The 25,447-nt window shown below is 39.2% G+C and overlaps 1 protein-coding gene across 1 annotated transcript in view; it reads left to right on the forward strand.

The window, feature by feature from the left end:
• Positions 1–851: 851 nt before the first annotated feature.
• Positions 852–25,447, forward strand: part of adam12b (ADAM metallopeptidase domain 12b) — a 68,577-nt gene continuing 43,981 nt past the window's right edge. The window contains exons 1-3 of the mRNA XM_053875582.1: positions 852–1,290; positions 14,877–14,998; positions 18,259–18,332. Of these exons, the coding sequence (XP_053731557.1) occupies positions 1,185–1,290; positions 14,877–14,998; positions 18,259–18,332 (302 nt within the window). The 5' untranslated portion in view covers positions 852–1,184. The remainder of the gene's footprint in view (positions 1,291–14,876; positions 14,999–18,258; positions 18,333–25,447) is intronic.

A 25,447-nucleotide genomic window follows, 5' to 3' on the forward strand; every position in this document is an offset into this window, starting at 1 on the left:
TTCCACAACAGTCTATAGTCATAATCTCCTTAAGGAATTGTAAAAACATGAGATGAAAGCGTTTGTCTCAGAAACAAACACTTTAATATATAACAGCCTTGATGTAAAGTACATTTGTTCTGTTTAATATAAATAGTCCTGTCAACCATTGTGTACTTAAATGCTTTTGGAATGGTTGAGAGAAGATGCATTGTTTTAATGGTTCTATATTTATCAGGTTGATTTGCTTTTGGCAGAACTAAGGGGACAAGCAAGTTTATTTTTGTAGCACCTTTAAAGAACAATTTGATTTAGAGAGCTCCATGTGAAAGTACAAAGAGGACCTTAAGACATCGAGACAAATAGATTCTCAGTACAAAGGGTTGTGTTGTTCTTGGGGTTATGATGATGAAGATGGTTATTTGGAGTGGTAATAATAGTAATTTCCAACAGTATAAAATGTGTCAAGAAAAAAGGAAAATGAATCATGAACTGATTTAGGAATTTTATTAATTATGATATATTTAGAGTTTGCAAGTCCTTTTGCTTAAAAATGTATTTTGTAAATGTATATATTTTTTTATTATTTTACTGTTGCAGTTCATTGATCTTACAGGTGCAAATCAGTAGATATAATCGTAATTTTCTATCCAATATACTATATTATTAACTGTTAATTATTATCAGCTAAATCAAAAATTTAATAACCAATGATAAATAAAGAATATTCTTCTCACACAGCTCACAAACATACAGCTGTTAATTGGTGAATGGCCTGCAATGAAAGATTGTACACATTTTCACATTTGCTTCAGCGTTAATAACGCGTTGAGGCGGGCGCTAGGACCCAGCGGAAAACAAGTGCACATGGCTAAGAGTGTCGGCTGTGGTCACGCAGAAGATGCCGCTTCACTTCTCCACAAAATCCTCTCATTCAGTGTTTCCCTGTGGCTCTGCCATGTCCTCTGCTCCGCTCCACAACCTCCGTCCGATAACACGAGCACCACGCTTGCTAATCTGAACTCCTCCGTGTCGTGCTGCTGGAGTAACGCCGAAAACTTTTCCTTCATCGGGAGTGACAGCGTCATATCACGTTGGGCGTCTACACTTGATTTCCAGTGTTGTCGTTGTCTGACTTCGACTGCTGGTGTCACCTGTGTGGGAGCTTCGGGTTTCACTGGCGCCACAGCGGGTTACTCTTCAACATGCGGACCTGGCGGCGGCGGAATAACTTTCTCATCCTTGCCGTCATCTGGTGCTTGTCGTCGGCGACTGCAAGCGCTGACGCCACGGCCTCCAACTCTCTGGAGGGTAAGTGAACGCATCGCCTTTGCTTATTGTGTTCACCATTATTTTAATCTAGATTTTTTTTTTTAAGTCAAATTGTCGATTTCACGGTACAGTTTATACTGCAACCGGAAAGTTTTCCGTAGTTCCAATCTTGCTACGAAGGTGAAACAATAATGGGAAGTCATTCGGATGGACAGAGCATTGAAAAGGATGGAGCTTCCTCTGCTTCTAAACTGAACAGGATAAACAGGATGTTGTTATTCCCCGGTGCTGGGTGAATAAACAAACAGATGACACCATCATGTGTAAGTGGGAGAACCTCTCCATGCCTTTGTGGTGTTCTGCAAATGACAATATTCAATTAATGACAACTGTTCATTGAAGATGGACTGTTCCACTTATTATCCCAGAGCTCAAAATTAAATTTTGCTATTTGAGCAGTCACGCAGTTCACAACCTTTTTTTATTTATTTATTTTTATATTAATTTTTTATAAATCAGCCAGAATCACCTAAAAGATTTCTATTAAGAAGGTGTGTTGTGCAGTTGGGAAAGATTCATTTAACCTGTCTGTTTTGGTAACAACTCGGCGATTGCTATTTACCTTTGGAACCTTCATGTAATATTGGTTATTTGTGGCATAATAACGTGGCATATTTCATCCGAAAAATAGCATAAAAGAATGTAAAAAAAAAAAAAAATGATCGAAATATAGACAAAGGAAGTTGTTGCTGAAGAGGCACCTGAAGAAGAGACTACTGCATGGCTTACTCTTATAGGCAAACATTTGCAACTGATTTATCAGATCCTTAATGTCTAGATGAACCTCCCAATAATCATGGTGGCATTTGAAGTCCACCATTGCTTATTAAAATGTAGTCTACACTTGGAATGAACTACTGTTTTTGCAGAGGAAATTGCTGGCGTTAGCCTTGTTAACCTTTAAAAAACATAAAGACAAACGTGGTAAAACAATGAAAAGCACAGCAGACTTACGATGGAAGCTACTCTGGAGGCGAGCAACAGAAAATACAAAATCATCCCCCCAGAAGTACTGTGTTATTTTAATAATTTAAATGTTTTCACTGGAAATACAGCCAACAGTTTAATGGAAAAGGCTACTGATCTTAGCCAAAAAAACAACATGAAATGTAGAGATGCATTATTAAACGTGAATTGGGATTATTGCGCTGCTTCCCTGCAAATTTTCTGAATAAAAGTAGTGAGATGCAGTTGGGGGTGCACACAACAGCATAGGGTGGGGTTCTCAACTTCACTGTCAGGGTGAGCTAATGAATAAAAATACTTCATGGGAGTCGTGAAATATGAGGGCAATATTGACTCATCACTCTCTGCAAACCTTGACTGTCATACTTGGTGTGGAGTGGAGCGCACATTTCAAGGGCCTTTAATGTCGCTGGTCATTTGAATGGGAAACAAGTGTTACAGTAATTAATTGACGCAATGCAAATGTAAATCAGATTGTTGGAGTAAATGTGTGGCAGAATGCTGGTCATAGCTGATTCCTTTAAAACTTTATTTCAGCAATTGACAGGGTTTTAACCAGGAGTTTTTGGACGCAGCCAATCATGAAGGGAAAGAGAAACAATGAAGCGAACGGTAAAGCTTTGACATTTGCTGAATTGGTGTTTTACCATGAGTAGTAAAGTAAGTAAATCTCTCTACAGTTTGCCGCCGTCCTCACGCAACATACTTCGGTCATTATGATGTTTCTATCTGGATTTTTCTGCAAAAAAACATGCCAAAAACAGGCATGCCCAGCTTCATATCGACCCCTTTTTATTACGATATTGATCCTTCCGCTATAGAGAGACTCTGTTTTCAGACTGTAACTTCTAAACCTGACACCTACTGGTCCTTGTTTTGTTCTGCATAAAATATAACTTTACTGAGGATTTTAATGAATAATTTAACCCTAAAAATGACATTTGTAGAAGGATAAACACTCTTTAGGGAAATATTAGTGATCACATTTCATTAAATTGATCGCCCACCAGTTTTTAGGCAGTCTGTGTTCTTGTTTCCTCTTTTTTTTTTTTTTTTTATGACTGTCCATTTTAAAACCAGCCGTTCTGAACTGTTTTCGTGAGCAGCAAACTCAATAAATAATTAGTGACAGAACCGAATGACCTGAATTAGATTACAGGACATCGGCTGGTCTCCCTGGTGCATTTGACAAAAATAATTAGTGGGATTGGACACATTGTCTTTTTTGTCGAAACAAGCTAGTGGAAGCTTAACCTTGCCCTGAGCACAACAACTCAGTCCCTATTCCGTTAAATCAGGTCGAAGAATGTGACTGGCTGGATCAGGATGGAGCCAGAGGAATGCTACACTGATGCAGGAGATGTTAACTGTGCAACACTGATATTAATATTTTATTTAGAACAAAGCAGTGTTCAAAAGCAAGTCAAACATCATATTGTCTTGTCCTGACTCAACCTGTGTTGTTGTTTTGTACTGCTTTGGAGTTCAATGCTTGCTGTGTACGACTTGTGTGCAACAAGGCTGTGGAACTGAACTCCTGACTGAACTTGCAAGTTTATAGATTGATTTTGATGCCTAAAGAAGTAAACCGGAATATTAGCTGCGTCCAAAAGGAAAATAGATTTGTTCATACATACGCCACAGTGGTCTATAAGCTGCGGGTGCAGTGGTGCTGTCTGCACTGTAGAAAGGTCAGTGGTGCACCTGGCTTAAAAATGCACGAGGATCACTTCTAAACTAGTTTTGAAAACAGGGTCCAGCATTAAGACTGACGCATGAAACAAACTCAGTAATATTCTGAACTTGAAACATGGACTTGAATTTACATTAAAGTGCTCACAATGCTTTAGCCCGTGTGTCTGAAGTTCCACACCACAGTCGGTCTCAGCTGCGGCTTCTTGTCCCCGGACACACAGGTGAAAACTACACATTTTGGTCTATAAAAGGCCTGTGATTTCATCGGTTTGATGTGATAACAACTAGTCCTAGTCCTAAGTTGCTCCCCAAAAATGAGTCCCGTCATCAGTGCCCAGTGTTTGCGGAAGGAAACATAGACGCTAGCATTGGAATATACTGAACATATCATATGTACACTACATATCTGGCAATTTTTAAGTTGCTGTCCTACTGGAGCCAGCACATTTACAGCATACATATTTTTAAGGAGAAGGTTAAAAAGGAAAAGAGCAAGGTTTTTGTGGGCCAATAGCAGCAACGTCCATACGGAGATACTTTAGGGGGTCACATGTTAAAATATCAGAGATGTATCAGTTTTTAGATCACAAGGTACCACTACCACTTGATAGAAAAAAATCAGAGTGGTGTCTTTCAGACTGTCATTAGACAATCAAGTGCAGGTCGCAACTTCAGGCTGCTGTCTGAATGTAGCCGAAGATGCTCTTTAAGGCATCGCGGATAAGCAGAAAGTTGAGAGTAGTCAATCAAAAATAAATGTAATATTTGGAGCAAACTTTTATTTTCAAAGCAGAATTGAGCACAATCTTGAATTCAAATATATGTGGCATCTCGATCCTGCAGGCGCCTCATACTGTTTTCTGCGAACCTTGACAAAGTTAATGCAATTCTGTAGCACTCCTCCATATAGAGTTCAACAAGCCTTCTTCTTTGTGGTTTGCATATGCATTTCACCACCACATATAGGCCTGGTATGCGTACTACATCTTTGTAAGCTGATTTTTCCTCAGGAAGACCTGACCTGCGACTCTCATTTTGCTGTGTGCATGCTTGTAAATTGAGTTATAGGAGAGTGAAGCTTGGTGAAGCTTTCGTTTGTGGGAACACCATTGAAGGGCAGAAGTCATCTTGAATTACCCTTTGAACCCAGGGGCTGGCTGTCGCTTGACATTTTAAAAGCAGCCTGGCATTGATTTTGGGGGGAAAAAAAAGGGAGAGCATAAAACATGCTTCTCTGTTGAGCGCGACAGTTGCATCTCCATCAACATAAAAATCTAATGCCTCAGTTGAAAAATGCATTTCTGTGTTCACTAACGCTGCAACTCTCTCCAGATATAAGGAGAATGATGAAGAAGAAAAAGGGATTCAGACACAAACAGCTGTGATTGACATGCTTGTTTGTTGTCCTCAAAACTCTACTTGTCTTTTGAGAAAGATGCAAAGCTTCAGCAGCCTCAGTCGCTGTTTACTGCCTTCTTTTAAGGCTGACACAATGTTCTAAAAATAAGAAGAGCTGTATTATTTAACAGTGAGCTGAGGAACTACAAAACAAAATGGTGATGATTGATAGTGAAGGTTGAAGAGAGGCATGACGCTAGACATCAAGACACAAATATATTGCCCCTTTATTACACTCACATATAAAGTAAATCTTGTTGCTATTTGTTTGTTTGTTGAGAGCAAAGTTTTGAAGGGCAATGGCAGAACAATGAAGATGCCTGACGCAACATCATGAACTATATGAGTATTCATAAAAGGTCACCCCTCCTTCATGTCAATGAATCGAATGTCAGCTGGTGGTGATTGAAGCCCAGTCATCGAGCGTAACCACCAGAATTCTTATTTCTGATCTTTTGATGAACGGAGGGATGATAGTTTTGAGAGAATATTATATAAAATGATGAAAAAAGAGTCCTGTGAAGTAAAGGTTGGGTGTTCTTTGCCTTGAGCAATTTCAGCCCAAACGTTCCTTTCTTTTTGAGATGTAAAAAATATATGTATTTTGACTTGCGTTCGTCGCCGGTGAGCTTGATGCCTAAAGCTGTGTGACTCATTTATGGTGATCGTTACATAATTTCAGGTGTTGAGTCAGAATGTGATTAATAAATTAAGTATCATATAGTTTCTGGCTGATTCAGACAAGAGACTGACAGACACGATGTATCGTAGCAGTTGAAAGGGCTCTTTCAAGAAGGGTAGCTTGCCATTTGCTTCAGTGATGATGATGATGATGGTGAGGATGGTGATGATGATGGTGATGAGCTAGAGCTCTGTTAGCTCTCTCATGATGCTCTGTTTCCATGTTCTGTTGACGTTCAAGCTTTAGATGGCAACGCTGAAACTAGTTCTATTCATACATTTTTTTACAAATCAACTTCCAAATCTCAATCCTGAGTTAGCAAACCTGTGGTGTGTGGTTGTTTCATAATGATTTTTATTGTGGGATTTTTTTTTTTGGTGATTTCTTATTCAGTTTGTCCCAGTACTAAAAACATGATATTGATACTTGGGGAAAACAAACAAACAAAAAAACACATTTTTGTATTTAGAAATAAATAATTGAAATAATTATTTCTAAAAGATAAATAAAGAATTACATAAACTAATTAAATAAACTAAATAAAGCACAACTATCACGTTTTCATTTGCAGATAAATACAAACCAAGTAACCCAAATATCTGTTTATTTTCAAAGCGTCTGGAGACTTAGGATAATATTTTGCAAAAGCAGTGGCTGTAATTTCCAATGTTTAGTTGCAGGTCGACTTGTCTTTGCTTCGGTCTGCATCTTTAATCGAGGACAACACATAAGCGGACTTAGGGCAGCTAGCCGCGGCTATTGGCTAATAACAAAACAGAAAGTCACAATTACATTGGTAAAGGTGAACACACTGCCGGAATTCATCATGACGTATAGGGTAGTACCATCGTAGTAGCGACCATTGCAAATTTGTGTTGTATCCTGATACTGCTTTTCAGAGGATCTATATTTCTACCCTGTCCTCATTTTAATTAAATTTTTTATTTTAATGAATTTGGCACAAAAGTCCCTTGGCAAATGCCTTGAATTAACTCTTTTATAAATCACATTAGGATTCTTTCAGCTTTTGACTGTCACCTTATACGTTTAATTTCATTGTCCCCCGTGGACCTGAGGAACTGTAAGGTTCTCACCTGTCACTGTTCATTAGTGTTTCAATAACTCTTCAACGAAGCCCTGCATATATCAGCCTATTTAAATTCTTGCAGGTTTATTTATAACCCCCCACTCTCATCAATTCTTGATAAGAGTAACTCAAAATATTTTGAATTCTTCCTTTAAAATTTTGGTTTCAGAGTGATATTTCCGTCATTAGTATGCAGCGTGAATAGTGGCCGAGCATTATAGAAATTCTGACTTGTTTTGTGCCATTTTATCCGATATTGTTCTCCTGACATTCTTGGTTAAAGTGGAGAATATGGCCGCGGTTTTGCTCTTCCGTGGTAAATAACCGTAATTCTCAATAAACCATTTTCTATAGAAAAAAAAAAAAACATTTTCGATTGCCAAAGTTTGTACACATCTTCTTCTTCTTAGCGACTCACTGGTTATTGTACCGATAATTTTTCTACACGATGATCAAGAGGTGATTAACATCAATTGTACCAAATGGTCAAGACAAAGGGTACTGATGTGCTCTTTGTAGCGGCGAAACAACAAACTCATGGAAGGGTATTAAAGACCCATGCAAGCTACTCTGTATGTCAGCTCCGCTCTCTTGAAGTGCTGTGAATGGTACCCTGTTAATTGACACGGTAGCTGAAGGCCAATATGCAGTATATGTTCTCAACTCGCAAGAATACAATGAAACCTTCAATGGATCAGATCAATGGTTGCACAATTCACCTGCAGCGATTGTCTTCGTGTGATCACTTGTTATGAGTTTTCTATGTGAATGTCACGCTGCTGTTCAAAGGTAAAACTGATGATTTGTTTTTCTTTGTGTAAATCCCTGCTGAACAATATAAGCCAATTTCACTATCTACCCGCTGTGACGTCAACACAAGTGGTGATCGACAAGAAAAAAACTGACTTCAATCTGAGCTCATTTTTTAAAAACTAGCGACTGAAAAGACGATTGACAATGTGCTGTGTGTTAATATGTCCATTAAAAGTGGTGAAAAACATGCGGCTGTAAACACTTGTGTTGTTGACAACCATGTGCAATTGTGTGTTGCGTGCTTATGTGTCTAAAGGCATTCAATACTGCAGAAATAGGTTTGGAGCTTGTGCAGATATCCAGAGTCCTTGTGTCCGTTGACCTTGTGTGTAACATTGGAACCTTTTCAAAGAGAAGCTCATATGGATTTTTGGTAAATAGCTAATATACTGTACTTCGAATGGAGGATAGCGGTGTGGTCAGTTGCTTTATATTTTACAAAGTTTTCATAGACCTTTATGCAGCATATTCCATGCCAGTTTTATTATAGTTGCGTTATCTTGGATGGGTTCCTGGACATAACATTTAATCCCTCTTCTTATATTTGCATTCAATATGTTCACTTGATCCATGTCTTGGTGTCTTGCTTAGAATTTGTAGCTCCCAGTCTGGGACCCCACGCTGGGCTATCTGATTAAAGATAACCTCAATCAGATCTTAAAAACCAAGAATCCTGCTTGTAGAACATGTTTATTTACTGCTGTAAAATTGATTCGTAACTGTACTTTCTCAGTGCTTGAAATTTCCAGTGAGCATTGTTGGAGAGGCATTTTCCATGACCTAACATCTACTGTACTGTACTATCTGCTTGCTTGGATGGTGCTTAGAGATCACTGTTTGAAAAGATTCTGTTTATTTCAAAGATACAGTATACATTCTTCTTCTTATTACATCATTTATTGTATTGTTTATCTTTGTACATGAACCCCACAGTGGCCCCAATAATTGGATACATACTGATGGAGAAAATGTCATTATTTTTCTACTGTTAATTTAATCATAAATAATGAATCCCCAATCTATTATTCAGAGATGTGAGGTTATCATTCAGAGTAGGCAACCCAGATTCTGTGAGAAAAAAATAAATCTTTGCTTGAAGTCTACTATATAGAAGTCCTCATTTCACATTGTTTCTTGCAGTGTGCACTTCAAAAACATGTCATTGTGTGCATGTCCTGATTTAAATAATTTTAATTTTGACAATTACACTAGTAATTGCTTCTTTTAAAAAAAAATAGTAATTGCTTTCTTGAATTTGCTTTAATTTTCTGTGATATAAACCAAGAAACTGATCCGACCGTGTTACTCAATTGTCTTCCTGGTGATCATAAACCTGCACAATTGAACTCCTTCTCTGCTTCTCATGAAGGCGATGCTAAAACAGCCTTTAAAATGATCTCTCTCAACTTCTGAGAGAGGGGTCACGTTTGTAAATCCACACACTCTATTACGCGTTCAAATGGTGGTTGACAGCAATCAATACACTTTCCGAAAAACACGGGGATTAACCCAGATTTGGGTTAAATTTCAAACGTCCCCTAAGAGGATCAACCCCCCTGAGAATGGTCATCAGTGTTGTATTTCTTAGCTGTTGAAAAGGGGGAAGGTTTTTGGGGGGTAGCGGTGACAGATGTGGCTTTCGTTTTTTTTTCTAATCTGCAGACACCCAAAAACCTAGACTACTGCACCCCAATGCCAAGGTCTGTAATGCAGACATTTTGGGTTTGGTGTTGTTTTGCAAAAGTGGCATTGAACATAATCTTCTCAGCAGAATTAATATCTTTGCGTGTAGAACATTAGGGCATGCAGTGAGCGAAACACTGCTGGGCTGGTTCTCAATTGACTACGACTGGCTGGGCCAACTGTATTTGCTCATTTGGGGATTTCATGTGGTGAATTGGATCACCATAGTAAGTTGTAAACAAATTCAAGCCCATTTTTTCTGCATTTTTGACATATTTCTTTTGTTATGCTGTCAGTCACTTCTGAAAATTCTTTGAATTTAAGGATTGTCATTGTCTTCAGAGTCTCTGCAGAGTACATTGGTTCAAGAAAAGTCATGAAAAGGTGATCTGTATCAAGGCACTTTGGTCACCTCTGCTTTCAGCAGCCATGATCGTATGAGCCACTGCAGACAAACCGATCGGTTTCTCTGATTAACAGATTATCCGCTGACAGGTTATGATGATACCATTGGGTGGAATTGATTTCTTCTCTCAATGCTTGTGTTGTGGTCGTGAGCAACTCACCCGGGACGGAATCAATACCATGAACAAGGAGGGATGAGACGGAGTCCAGGACCAAGACCAACGTGGTTACAGAACACATTAGTCAATTTACCATACTACGTCTGAACGATGGAGCAAGTCAAATCAATCCAGCCCATTTCTGGGCGCAAAGGCAAGGTTCAGGTGTTCGTATGTATGGCAGAGTCTAAACAGGACCAAGACCCTGGTGCAGTACCACAACACAACTGTAGCTCCGAGTACCTGCTATTACTCACTAATGTTCTGTCTAAGTGTGGATTAAGAGACAGTTTTTACAGCTGGTTCTTAGTATAAGACACAAATTGGTGTTCAAGGCTTAAGGCCGGCAGGCTAGTGATGGGTCGATGTGGTGTCATGAAACAGTGCCCTAATTTTCAGGGGCTACTAGATGGTGCTCTTGGCTTAGATATGATGTGAGGTTACATTGAATTAGTTGTTCAAGTCCAAACATTTTACAGTAGACAGTGCCATCTGTGCACGTGAGAAAAGCAGAGAAGAAACTTGCTATTGACGGTACCAATAGTCACTAAATTATGTCATATCTTGCATAATAACTTTGCGCATGGGGACTCATGTACCGCGTTGAGGTGGGGCAGTGCTGTATACATTAGTGTCATGGCAGGAGGCACTGCTGCGGAAGACAGCAGTATATACATTTTCATGGAAACTGTGTTCGCAAAACATTTGTCGAAATTTGTTGCTTGTCCCTTTTCAAAATAAAGTCGCCAAGAGGGTTTGGAAAATCACCAATTTTAGCAATAAAGTAGCCAAGTTGGCAACACTGAGTCTATGTTTGTGCTGTAAGGAAGTGCTGTGTTGTGGATTGGAGTCAATGGTGAAGGGGGACAAATTATGTATTTCAACTCTGAACACAAGGAAGAATGCTAAATGCTTTCAATTCATGACTTGTTTCAGCGGCACTTCATGACCTACTATCCAACCAGTACCTGGATTTTTGGTCAGAAAAATATCACACTTTTAAAATTCATGTGAGAGTAGTTAAAGAACTATTTTCTCGCAGCTCTCTTTCCACTTCAATGAAATCATCACCTCTAAATGAGTTGCAATTCAGTGGGTCTATTGAAGTATCTCAAATCTCAGCCAGACGTCTCGTTCGTAGCACATTTATGTGCCACAAATGTGGTCGCTGGCTTGCTGCTCAGTCTGTCTAGCATGAATGGCACGCGCCACTGAAACCAAATCACTATTGTGAGCACATGTTTGAACCTCATTAAAGCCACGTGGCCTTGTTTACGCTGAAGCAGGCTTGCCACACGCAGATAAATAGCGATTGTGTGGCACATACAGGCAAAACTGTCGTCAATTACCGAGGGAAGTTTAAAGACACAGTTGTGGTGGCACAGAAGCGAATGCTGAAGTTTGCTTCAAATTAACAACAGGAGACTGCTGGCCAATTCAAAATATAAAGCCACAGCGAAGAAGAAAAGACTGGAAGAGTAAACAAAGTGTTCCATGCAAATTTGCCTCCAAGTGTTCCACTGAACTCATTTTCTAAATGCAATGATGTTACGGAGCCATGCTATTCTCAGGAGATTTGGGTAGAAGCTTAGACAGTTAGGGAAATGACAGTGTTCTCTCAGTGTTTGAAGCAAACCTTAAGGAAACCCTTTTCCTTTGACTCATCTTTCTTTTTCATATATTATGACCAAGTGACAAAAATGTTTTTTTTTCTTTTTCCCCTAACACATTTATGGTGTATGTTTACAGATTTAATATTAAATCAATAAATAAATAATTTAATAATCTTCATAAAATCATTCTTTATTGTAAATGGATATATATAACTTTTTTCTTTCTCTAATGTTGACAAGGATACAATGTTCTGTGTACTTATAATTGGAATATATTTAATTTAATTGGATAATTATTGGAATAATTTTATAGACAAATGCTACAATTTACAGAGGCGGTGGAGAGTTGGGGGGTGCGAAAAGTTTACTTATTCCGGTCGCAACAGAAAATAATTGAGAACCACTGGTTTAAGGAGATGACATTATCTCCAACTGTTTGCATGGTTGCTAACTTAGTCAAGACTCACGATCAAAAGCGCAATACATTTATCATTTTTGTCAGACAAAGAAAACACAATTTCTGGAATATCATTTTAATCTAGAAACTGCAGCGAGTTTAATTCCAGAGCCTGCTGAAGGAAGTGTGTTTGATAATGATGATGGCTCCATGATGGCGACGGCATTGAACCATCAGTCCAATGCGCTGTTTCTGGACCTCCAAAGTTAAGCTAGTTACTCAGTCAGCACGAAGACTGTGTACAGAGTTCAATATTACGCTGAGAAATGGCTCCTCGCCGCCTGTCAGTTTCGATTGCTCTACCTCTGTGGTCATGGGAACCAGAACAAATGAAGAACTACCCATAGCACACATTTTATTTCTGCATGCATGTTAACCGGGAGAACATGACGCAATAGGACTCATTGCTTATTCAAGCTACTGCATTGTCTTAGTGGAGCTACGATCTGTGTGTAACCACAACTTAGAAGTACTGACAACCATGGTTCTCAATTGAAAGCAGTAAAGAGGTTCTTAAAAATGTGTTCTTCTCAACATATCCCGAAATCCCTTTTCCTCTCAGGAGCAGTTTTAAAGGCCAAATTCACATGGATGTTGGGAAAGCATGTATTATTGATGCTCTCCGATTAAGAAGACTGGCCAGACTGCAGAGGCGCTTTGGGTGACAGAACAGGAGAGAGCTTTTTCCTTTGGCACTGCCGTCGACTTTCCTCTAACAGTGTAGTCTATGATTTATGTTGTCTGGGAATCCTTGCGTTTGTATTTTTATGTCTGAAACATTATTGTTGAACCTGAATTATTGAGCATCTCGCACAGCAGTTTTGACCCTAAAATGCTGACGTGCTTGAAAGCAATATTATATCATTCTTTATATATGAGAGGAAGTTCTTTTTTGACCTTAATTCAACCCATTTGTTTTTACCATTCAGAAAGGGTCCATGGTTGTATTCTGTGTTGTCCCCCATCAAGGTCCCGAAGTCTGTTTGTAACAATTCTATTCAATTTAAAATGACCTCTTGTTCAATTCCTTCTTCCTCCCATCCTTTCCTCTAAAGTATTTTACAATCTTCTGCTTTAATCTTGTTTTTCCCTCCATGTTCAAGTGGGTGGGCATTGATTGTCTTGTGGGAGGTTGTTGTTTTTTCTTCTTTTTTCGTCTCTGTAAAGCACTCCATGTTGCATGCACAACATAATTCTGACAATGATTTCATGAAATCAGTTTATTCTTCTGTTAAAATAGAAAATAAAATTATCAGTTGTCTACACAGAACACTGGTTTTTAAACAGAAGGAAAACTCAATTACAGTGAGGCCTGTGTTGTCTGTTGTGTTAAATTTCTCTGAAAAATGGCTTCCAGAGAAGAATCAGAGTAAAATTGCTCCACATTGTCACGTATCGACTACTGTCTTGTGGCCTTTTGCATCCGGTGTTGATGCATGCGTGTTTCATAAAAGTTAAACATCAGTGTGTATGGCACTCCTGCTCATATGAAGTAGTCAAGTGAGTGAAGCTTCTAGGAGCACCACCCAGTTTCCACCCTGATTCCTTAGAAAGTATAATGCGTCGACATGCAACACAGATGGCTGAATTCTGCGTAATTCTTGCACAACAAAGTCCACTTGAGAATAGTCCATTTGACGATTTAGAATGAGAATGTGTTGCTCATCTCTGATTTGAAAGGTAGAACATGAGAGGTTTAAAAAATAGGGTTATATCATGGGGGGAAGTCCAAAAGACGTTGGGTTTGTCAATCAATTGACTCTCAGTAGAACTGGGTATTGATTCAGATCTCCCAAATCAACTAAATTTGATTCACAGGAGCCCAATTCAGTTGGGGACTCGAACCGATTTTGCTTTGATTTGGGATATTTCAGTGGATTTTGGCCAATTTAGCTCAAGTAGGGAAGAGATTCTTGGCGAACGAACACTGCAAATAGTAGAAGTACCCTGTAACTTGGCACATTATTAAAAATACTCAAGATTACAATCCGGTCCAAACTACAGTACAGGCCATTCCACACACATGCCGCCCGATTGTGAACTTTACTTGGTGCTCTTGGTTACTCTTGTCATTTGAGCACTCCCTGGACTTTGATCGCAGTGTTTGCTCCAGTGGAGGCTCCCTTGGTTGTTTACTTTGGACTTGGGATGCGTGCCATTTGTATTGTCTCTTCCATTTTTGTTATAAACATTGGTCATTCAATTCGTCATTTCAATGTCTCCCTCCCACCCCAATTGGTCAATTTAAAGTGATACTCTCCTTCGGGCTGTTCCTCACCCATACCTCTTGATGTCATCCTTCAGCACATCCATGAGCCTCATTGGTTCCTCTTCTCCTTTCACCTTCATTTCCATTCCTTATTCTTCATCCAACACTCAAAAGTCCAAACAACTCATTTCCAATCTCATCTTTTCCTGTCACCCCAATGAAAATTGTCTTCAGATCTTCTTCCTTTCATTTCTGTCACAGTCTCTCTCTGTTCATACCTTTGTTTAAATGTAAAATAATATTTAATTTTAGAGGTATAAACTTGCAATTGTTGTCAAGATTTTTCTTCCAATAGTGCAGCCATGCTTGTCATTAACTACCTTTCATGTTCTTTTACAGCTTCTCTTCCAAAGCAAACTCCACTCCCTGCTGACTCAAGTGCAGCGGAACGTTATGGAACCACTGTTCCTCTGCTGCTGAAAGGAACGGCCCGCCACCCCCTCAGCCAACTCAAACCTGGGGTAAATATTCTTAAAGCCAAAAAAGATGTTACAACACTACTTTAGAGGACATTAGAGTCAAAGCAAACGCTTGCTATTTCTTTGATGTCACCACTTAATATTCTCTACCCCCCATTGCTCACTCATCTGCTTGCTTTATATCCTGAGATCAAAAGTTTGCGTTGTTGCTTTCTTCATTCTAAGTGCCCTGTTTTCCTGACTAATCTGCGTCTGACTTCTCGTTTGTTTTCTGTGTTCCCAGAAGTTTGTTGTATGGTATTTGTATGCAACAAAAATAAAGATAATTCCAAACTTTTTTAAATCTAGAAGGAGTTACCGTTATGTCCGTACTGTTGTGCACAACTGAATACAAGGTGCATCCTCTAAATGTAAAATTTTGTAAGCACATAAAATGCACTGGCCTATAAGCTGGTGCAGTCCACGCTGCAGAAAGATATACTGGCTTAAAAATCCTCGGGCGTACGTCACATGACCTCTGAAAACGGGATCCAGCATCGAGACTAATTAATAAAACTCTGCAATGTTCTGAAAGACTAAATAAAATTACCAGCGTTTCAAGTGCTGTTTTTGCTTTGAAAAGGGGAGCAGTGGGGCAGTAGAGGGGTCTCTTTCTGATGTGATATCTCGGTGGCATGGTGCTCATTTGAACAACTGCAGGGTTCAGCTGTGTGCTTATAGTCCAGAAATTACGGTAATTATTACCTACAGAGGACAAGCTATGTTTTAATGGGATTGAACAAAAGAGTGTGAGATCAGAAATCTGAATGATGCTAAACATTAAGAAAATATTTCATGTTTTGTGGTGTCAAATGGCAATAATAGTGGTAATAATTATAATATCATAATAATATTATAGTAAACAAAAATCAAGTTGTATTCTGTCTGTCATTGCCGAAAAATGCCTATATATTAGTTAACAATGTTACCGAAAATCCGAAACAACAGGTTATTCTTTGAAAAATTGGCCCGAAGATTCGGACAGTCAATTCACCCTTATGACAGCCAGTGTTTATGATCCATCTCTGAAGGACCATCCTGGGGGAGTGTCATTACTTTCTCTTCTGTCAAATGGGAATTCCCCATTTGAAGTAGCACATTGTCTCTGTCGGAAGCTAAGGTCAGTCATGTTAATTGAAAAGTTTATCTGCTAAAAATGGTTTGCAGTCCATTGTCTTGTCTGTTCCTACCCACCTCTGCTGATTTGCTGTTCCTGGCATTTTTAAAAACGGAAACACAGTTACTAAATAGTGGGCTATCATGGATTGACCTTTTTGAAATAACACTGGATGCTGGAATGGTTAATGATTGTCTTATCTCCTGGACTTGCACATTTGTTTAGCTGGTCTGTGCGTTGAAGGTTATCGTGCCTTGGTGGGAATCTTTTTTTTTTTTTGTTGTTGTTGTTTTTTGTGCTGAATGTTTCAACCGTGCGAAAATACATCTGACCACAGACAAAAAATGCTGACACTGAGGCGGAGTGAAAGACCACTGACAAAAGGTTATCCGCCTGAAGGCAAAGTCACCAGACCTAAGAAATGTCAGCACAAGCACAATGTTTATCTGAAGTAATACGCCCTTGACAATATAACCTGCAGCGGTTTAAGGACAATCTGTACTGCATTTGAAAAAGCCACAGTGGCGTAATCACTTGCAAAAGACTAATTTAAGGTTGAAAGGCTGCATGCCGAGTGAACTTAAAATGTTCAATTAGAGCTTGAAATGTGGGTCTCTTCATAATGTGCTACTACATCAGTACAGCTAAATGCAAGTGGCATAGCTCAAGTTTGAAGACAGTATTCATTTAAATTTTAAATCATTTTGCTTAGCAAATTAGGCTAGAAGAAACAATAGGTTTGTTGAGCTTCATGTGATGTTCAACATTGACAGGCTTAAGTGATATTAAACAGGAATATGAGTTCAGAACTGATGTTTAGATGACAGTCACTTACTGCTAAAAATGGATGCGCTGGTCGATATTACATGACTTAATTCAGGATTTTCCCTTCCTTGGTACAGCAGACCTTTTTAGAGATAGATACAATAATAATAATAGCAATGTTGTCTGTTTAACTTTATTTGGGGTTTGCTGGATGATAACTTCTGAATGCTGCTGAGTAGGGATGCACATTTTATATAATGTTGATCATAATCCAGATATTTTGTTGCCAGGATTAAACTACATTGATCGTCTACAATGATCGCTTATAGAGTGCATCAAACTTGCTAACCACCGGAGAACCATGGGAGCAGTGTTGCTCTTACTAGCAATACATCAAATGAGACACAAAGGACACAATGGCGGAAATTCTCTGTCCTCCAGTCCTCCGCCCTACTGCGCTGCCTCCATTTTCCTTATTCTGTGCAATAGGTGCATGATCAGTACGTGTTCCGCAGTCGCCATGTTTGTTTTGGAGTTTGTTGTTGTCATAAACTTTTGACTCTGGGCTGTTACCCGTGGTGGATATATTGTGACCTGCAATACCAAGGCAAAGAATGTATGGAAGCATGTGATCAGTGACGTGACATTGTTCGAAATCGAGTAGTACAATATTGTACATAAAGGGCCTTTACAGTGTCTGACTGAGACCTATCAATCATTAGCAGGACTCAATGTCAGTCTGAAGGCTGTGTGATGGCTGCAGATATGCTGGGAGAAACAAAATATCAATCCTGAGCACCAAACCCACCTATTGTACTGCTGTTGCTACGTGTTTTTAGCCACAGACTAAATACTGAATTACTAAGTTTCCTGTATCCTGTAATATTTCCATTATTATTCCAGGTAATCATCATTTATTCAAATTTGGAGCTTTATTTTGCACTGAACGCTGTTCACACATTTTTGTGAAGCAAATCTCACAGATGGGCCAGTGGTTAAGACTGTCACTGTGACTTCTGTGGGTCTGGTTTCTCGTAAAGACCCTTCTTTTTTTTTGCCCCAAGCCTATATTTATTTTTGTCTTTTCTTTTCTTTAATGTGTCTTTTAAATAAAACAGACAAATACTAATTTATTCTCTTTTTAAGTGAAAGAATTACAGTTCAAAGCTAAAGCCAGATGTGATATATATCCAGTTTGAACTGGGAATCCATGCGCGTTTATCCTGACATCTGGGAAGAGAAGGATGAGGAAGTTCATCATCCTGTTCCCCCAAACCTATTGTGCCTCTTCACATCCTGCTCTGCATGTCAAAATAAGGTGAAATGCACATGTGAATGCTGGCCACTCATCAAATACGCTGCCGTTTTCTCTGTGTTCCAGAGTTTCCCTGAGTCACTCCGCTTGCTGCTCGAGGCCGAGGGCGAACAGCTGGTTCTTTTACTGGAAAAGAACAAGTGAGTTATTTGAGTTTCCTCCACACTCACGGCCGCATGGACATCGGACATCATCATAATTGCCGCCCTGCATATCAGGACGAGCTCTTAGTCATAGTGCATAGCAGACTGTGGAAAGTAATATGTCCCCCAGTGCACGTTTATGGTTCAGTTTCTCCAAAGGACCAGAAGATGAAAGCGCACGAGGAATAAGCTAGACAAGCGCTCTGAGGAAGTTCTTCCCCCTCCGCCTCTAATCAGATACGCTTTAAAGAAAAATAACGATGAGCATTCTGACCCAAGTTTTAAGTGAAACACACTTTCACTCATAACTTTGGAAGAAAACTTTTGTGTTCATAAAGGACTTCGATACACTTTTGTGAGTTGGGTTTAATGATTGGAGTTCAGGAAGTTCAAAAGGAACGCAGGTGGAAGTCATGAGCGCAAGAAATCAGGAAGTGAGATAAAAATGGTTTTATTGTTTAGGAAATAAAATTTGAATTCATGTTTGCCCCATATTCCCCTCCCTACCATTTTAACACAATACATATTTGTCCTGTTTTATCATTAAGCTGACACCAATACAGTTACTCACTCACAACCTTGAGTGACCTCAGTTCAGCTGTGAGTCATCCATCACCTGCTCTGGCCCCAGAGTGTGCTGCCTTTCCCATCCTGCCTTATTCCTTGTCAGGCCAGATGTGTCCTCTGATATAGCTTCATCAGTGCAGCCAATGTGGGACAGGTGGTCTCTGACCTCGGTGCTTGTCTGCTCTGTCTGGGGCTGACAGAAAAATGAGGACAAGTGGCAAGCATGAATAGATGGCTATGTGACAGGCGTCACGAGGAGACAGATGAAGGGATTTTGAAAATGCTGATTCCCTTCTATGAGTGTCATCGAGGTTAAAATCCAAACTGCTTTGTTGAGACTGAAGGCCCGTTTATGCTCCCTATACGTACAAAATTGTGCCCGTCCCTTTCAAACAATGATCACATTCTTCAATGTGTTCTTTACATCGGTATAGCTGTTCTCTAATATGTCCACCGTGGGTCACCGCAGAGTCGATTGTTTATGACAACGACAAACTCCCAAACCAACATGGCGATTGTGGAAGAACTACTGAGAACATACCTGTTGCACAGAAGATTAAAATGCATTACAATGCTACTAGAGGCTGTTGAATATATCGTGACTGGAGGATGGAGAATTTCCGCCATTGTTGTGTCTTCTTTGTGACTCATTATAGCTATGTATCAGGTAGTAACAGCAACACTGCCCCCCACTGCTCGGTTTGGCCTGTATCTGTAAGCTTTGTGGAAACATGCAGAACTACGTACGAAATGAACACAGAGCACGAACAGAAGGCTCAATCCATATCCGGATTCCTATATTTACATTAGGATAAATGGGCCATAAGGGGAACTGTGGTTATGTCCTGCAGTGACATAACAGAACTTTTTGTTGTTAATTATTACCTCAATAACAAAAAAAGAACTGATTGAAGAGGAAATGATGACCTTATGTTGGTGCCATTCCAAATTACTGCTTGGATCCAACAAGCTCGAACCACATTTCTCTGGAAGGCTAGGTTCAACTGCGGTCCCATTGTGCTGTCTGCTAAAAATGATAATTCAAATGCTTAAAAAGTATCAATTTCTCTAAATTAAATAAATGTAAAGCAAACATCTTCATCATCTAAATAACAACATTTCTGCACTCTCTGAGTGCTTTGCTAGTTAAACATGAAATGTGAACGAGTGTACACATTGCTGTCTGAATTTTTCTGTCCTGTGGAGGAACGGATGAAAAAATCAGTCCCATTCTTATCACCTTTTCATATGAGCTTTAATGGACTATTTGTAACCTCATTTTGGTTGTTTTACATTGTTAAAAGTCAACAACCACGTCCTGTTTCACTCATGACTTGTAATGAGTTGGCGTTTTTCTTGTTTTGATTCGAGTCTCTGGCACAAGTCTCGGACCACCTGTTGTGAGACCACTTTCATATCAGTTTGCTCTTTAGCAAAACAAACATGCCACCAAATCCAATTAATGACCAACTGTTAGTCAGTTGCTTGGCTGCAGATCAGCAAAATATTTGCTTCAGCATAACAAATATAAATCTGCCGACTGCTGAGCAGTGGCACTTGTATACCCCGTGCATGACGCATCGTGGAGGAAGGTATGGAGGGTTACTTGCTGAGCATAACATTGTAGGATCAACATTTAATCAGAACCTTTACCACAAAGGAGCCAAATAGCCCTGAGCAGGGCAATGGACGTGCCAAGAGTTTTCTTTCTGGTTTAATATCAAGTTAAATTTGTTTTCCTGCTTGAAGATTCCACATCAAGCTTATTTTAGGGGCTTTCACATTGATATTAGCCAAAATGGGATCTGAAACAAACTTGCTACAGACAGGCATAGGACTGCTCCTCAACAGTGCACCTGGAAAGGCTTAGGTTGAGAAAAACAGCTGAAATCCCTGCATCGCGGGCCCCTATGCTGCTGCAGCACTGGGGAGACCCCTGATCTCATGGTCACCTTGCTAAAGGTGAGTGGAGATCGCAGGTCATACCTGTGACAGATAGACGCATTAAATCCATTAGCTCATCAAAATTCCCTCCAGAGTCCATGTTAGAGGTTACTATTTCGACTCTTGACTTCATTGAATTGCAAATATATTATGACTCTATCTACCGTAATTTCCGGACGATAAAATGCTCATTTTTTCTGGCGGTCTGAACCCTATGGCTTATTCAACGAAGATTTTTACGGCTAAAGAGCATCATGCTGCCAAAAGATTGAACAGCAAAAATATTAAACAGCACATTTTGACCGGCTAATATTCCAGTGCGCTCCCTACTCATGAATTTATAGAGCATACAGTATAGCATTTTGAAATTTGACCTTATTAGTGCATCAAACACATCTGTTCTAAAACATTTTGTATACATTACACTGATATAGAATTCAGTGTTATTACTTACATTAAGATGGGTGGAGTGAAAGAGCAGCGTGGACCATATAGGTAGTGGAAGTTTGGTGATCGTTCAATGGCGTGTTACAGGTACGTCGCCCGATGTTAGTTTCACTGCTGTAAATGTGTAATAATTTTTCATTTAAATAAACCTTTCAAATATGACTTGTTTTAGGCTTCCTCTTAGGGTGTTTTCTGCTTCACCATGAGCTCATTTGCATGATTTTCAAATATCTCAAAAAGGTCTCTAAGGAAAGTGGTTTATATTCCGCCACAGTTAAAATGTCAGCGTCATATACAGTGTTTAAGCCGAGTATGTGTAGTGCAAACAGAAACGGACAGACGTAACGACCAGAGTCAGCCGTGGCTGCCTTGATATATGGCATTGATCACTGGCACAATGTGCCGGCTTGAAATGATTCATTCTGCTCATATGGGACATTCCACATTAGTCTTGATTAAAGACTTCAATAGCAGTGTCTGGAGGACCATGTGTGGGTGTGCGAGGGAGACAAAGGAGCTTGAAGTCATGAATCAGGATCTGTGCTGAACCTTAACGCTAATATTTGAGATTACTATGATTATTAGTTTCACAAGTCATCGATCTTATCGTAGCAGCAGAGGTAAAAGAGTGTGAGGTTATGAAATTAAATTAAACTAGTCACGGTTTGAACCCAGCATGGCGCTCATTAAAGTTGGTTGCAGAACCAAACGATATAACAAATCAATAATTGGTTCATTTAGTCATTTCACATGTGCATAAAAAGCTCTAGATTCCTAAATATTTTCCATTAAGTGCACTGTTTAAATCTTTATCGTCATATACGGCCTGAAATGAGGATGCACACCTTGCGTTCTGCGATCAATAGACTTCAGCTATCCAGTTTCTTTCGAGATTTTTCCAAGAAAAAAGAAAAGCATGCTGAAAACCTTCATGTTCATGTGTTAACTGTTGTTTCAATGTTTCCATTTGGTTTAAATACGTTTGGTCATGTGAGAGATCATCCTAAGAGATATTTTTTTGAGGCATGGCTGCTCTCATTTAAGCCATGGCCTTGGATCACGTGTGTTTACATGTAGCGGAAACCTTGATCTACAATTTGTTTTTACAATTTTAGTAGAGAAGATTTTAGTTTAGAAGATTTATAGCCTTGTTCGAAACATCTCAGGTGGTTTTGAATTTCTCTTCAGACTAAATTGAACATGAAACGACTGTATTGAAATGCTTTTGAGGAACTTCTGGATGCTCTTTTCATGTTCAAGTTGGTGCTGGATCTATTCTGAGTCTCTGGTTTTTACGTTATTTTTAAAATGTCACTGTCTATTACAGCAATTTCTATGTGCCAACTCAATATTAGCGTGCCACGCTTTCTGTTGTCACATCCAAATGTTGGTTTCCTCTGCTATTTTGCATGGTTTTTGTCGACATTTTTCTCTTGACCAGAAGTTATAGACACAGGCTATGCATTCTCATGATGAATAGTTTGGTTCCATTCACATGTCCATATACATATTCGTCGGGGCCAGATCAGAACTAGATTTCACACGTAGTGAAATTAATGTTTGTATTTTTATTACCCAGTAATCAGCCAAGATAGCAGGTCTACCTCCACAATGAGGGTTTTCAATATACTCCTAGAACCTTTTACAAACTTATATCCAATCAGTCCTGTTAAAGTCTGATGTTGAAGCGGCCGATGTAAGTGGAAAAATGAGACCTCAGTAGTTTTATAAGGGATACATTTATTGGAATTTGACTGATCAAAAAAGAATGAAACATCACAGACTGCAGTGAGACCACTCAAAAGATCATCACAGAAACAATATTGCTGTCAGTTAGTACAGTATTCCCACTTGACTATCAAAACAGGAACGTCTTCCTATCATTTTTTCCTCTGATTGACATCTGCAGTACACCTGCTTTCTATAATAGTTTTGCTGTACCAGTGGATAGTATGCATTTTTGGCTTTCAATATGCAGGATTATCTTTTGGCATCACCTGCATCAATGTGACTCATACAGGGAGTTTTATTTGATCGACGAATTACATGATAATATCACATAGTTGTTAACAACAAGTAACCAAATAATTACAACAGCAGGCACCCCAATAGTGGTGCCAGAACACTGGCGTACCTTAGGTGGCAAGTATAAATACATTTTGCATTTTGGTGCAATGGCTACGTGGGAGATGTTTTTTTTTTCTTTTTTTGGTTGATGGCATGGTGTGTTGTCCTTTTATTTTTTTGCAACAAGACCTTGTGAGCATTCAAGTCCAGTTTGGAACATCAGCGTTAGCTCACTGCTACAATGGTTGAATCTGAGGTAAAAAGACTGGCATTTGTGGCATTCAAAGAATAGAAAGTGTTTTGCCATGTGTAAGCGGTGCCAAGCTAGCTAACACTGCGTGGACGCTATTTAAACAACTTCAGAATTAATATTGATTGTTTTCTATATTATGAGTTTAGCTCTGTAAAATAAAAGATCATGTTGATAAGTATCACACTATTCTATGTATCATACCATCAACACTTTGTCATAGTGCATATAGTGTCGGCAGATTCCTGCCAATACACAGCCTTTATTGTGACCATATAGCGGAACACTAGGGCCGAGAAGATCATCCAGAACCACTGTCATAACCCAGAAGTAAAAAGGATCTTAATATTTTAAAGATGTTGAGATTAATGGAAACAGATAAGAAAGCCAAATACTATCATCTGCTCTAGTATCATAACTTGTGTTGTTTTTTTGTCAATTTTGTTCAGCATACGAAGGAAATAACTTCATGCGTGTGTAAAGTCTGGTGTTGGCACTTTACACTGGAACCTCTGTTTGGTCTGAAGTGAATGTGTGAACATGCAGAATGAACCAGATTATTCTAATAGGAACACCAGTTTGCTAATTGCTTCCTAATCTGATTGTGGTGTTTTCACCTTGGGAAAGTACAGTGTAAAGTGAAGTTGTGATTGCTTTGGTTTACATGTACCATCCGCCTTATTCAAGTATCGATTGTTGACCCCTCTTTTAACATTCCGGCTTTCTTCCTGCGCTTATTGAAATCAATTCTTCTGTCCCTCCCACACTCTTCACTGAAATACTAAGATGCCCTCTCTCGCTCTGATTTCGTTCATCTGTTCTGTCTTGTGTCCTCGCACACTCATCACATGCTTCTGTTGCACTAGGCAGTTACTCTGCAGCTTGTCAGAACTAGCGCCAGTATTTCGTACATTTACATATCCAAGCTCAAGAGCAAAGTCTTTTTTGTTTGTATGGCTAGAGGGTAGTTTTTACCTGTCCACAAGGTGTAGAGTTACAAGGGCAAGCAACACAATGTTCATGATCATACTTTGAAAGGTTTTCACCAAAACATACTGTCACAGCTTTGAGCTTTATTATATCACAATGTACTTTTCTCCCAGTTCAGTTGAAAATTTCCCTGTGGTTCAGAGCTTCAGCCTCAATAAGAAGAAGACCTGAAGTCAAGTGATCTCAAATCCCACTTATCTCTTCGGTTATCGATTCATTGGCCCTTTTTCTTATCTGGCATGTCTTTGCCAAAGTGATTTGTTTTCAGCTTAGAGCCCTCACTAATCACATTTCGCCTCCTGCCATCTATAATTAGTTGGCTCAAGAGTTTTAGGATAAGGGATTATGCCCTCAGAGAAAGTTGTCCACATTGAAGGACAATTCGTGAAGAGAAAAAGGCTGCTGCTGTCGGGGAAAATATTTGTTTTGTAGCCTACATATCTTACAGCGACTGAGACCAGACTGAAGACAGAAGAATAAGTCTATTAGTCATATAGACACACACGTTTATTTCTCACTGCAAAAGAAGATGTGATCATTAAATAAATAAATACAGATCTGAAAAAGTATCTTTGGAACAACTAGTAATCTGCTCTGTATTCAGTTTCAGTCTCGGTTTCAACTCACTCGTTGGTCGTGGTCTTGGCCTCTATATCTCGGGTCTCGACACAGTCCTGACTACAATATAACATCCAAGAATGAAGTCATTTCTTTTTTGGTCCATAAACGCTGAAGTCAAAGAGTAGCTTTTTCTCTTTGTATTAAAACCTTCATTTATCAAACACATCAGGTCTTGACTGAAACACTACTTTCAAGTATGAAGCATTTTTATTTTATTTCATTATTT

This window comes from Synchiropus splendidus, chromosome 9 (genome assembly GCF_027744825.2).
Source record: "Synchiropus splendidus isolate RoL2022-P1 chromosome 9, RoL_Sspl_1.0, whole genome shotgun sequence".
Taxonomy (NCBI): domain Eukaryota; kingdom Metazoa; phylum Chordata; class Actinopteri; order Syngnathiformes; family Callionymidae; genus Synchiropus; species Synchiropus splendidus.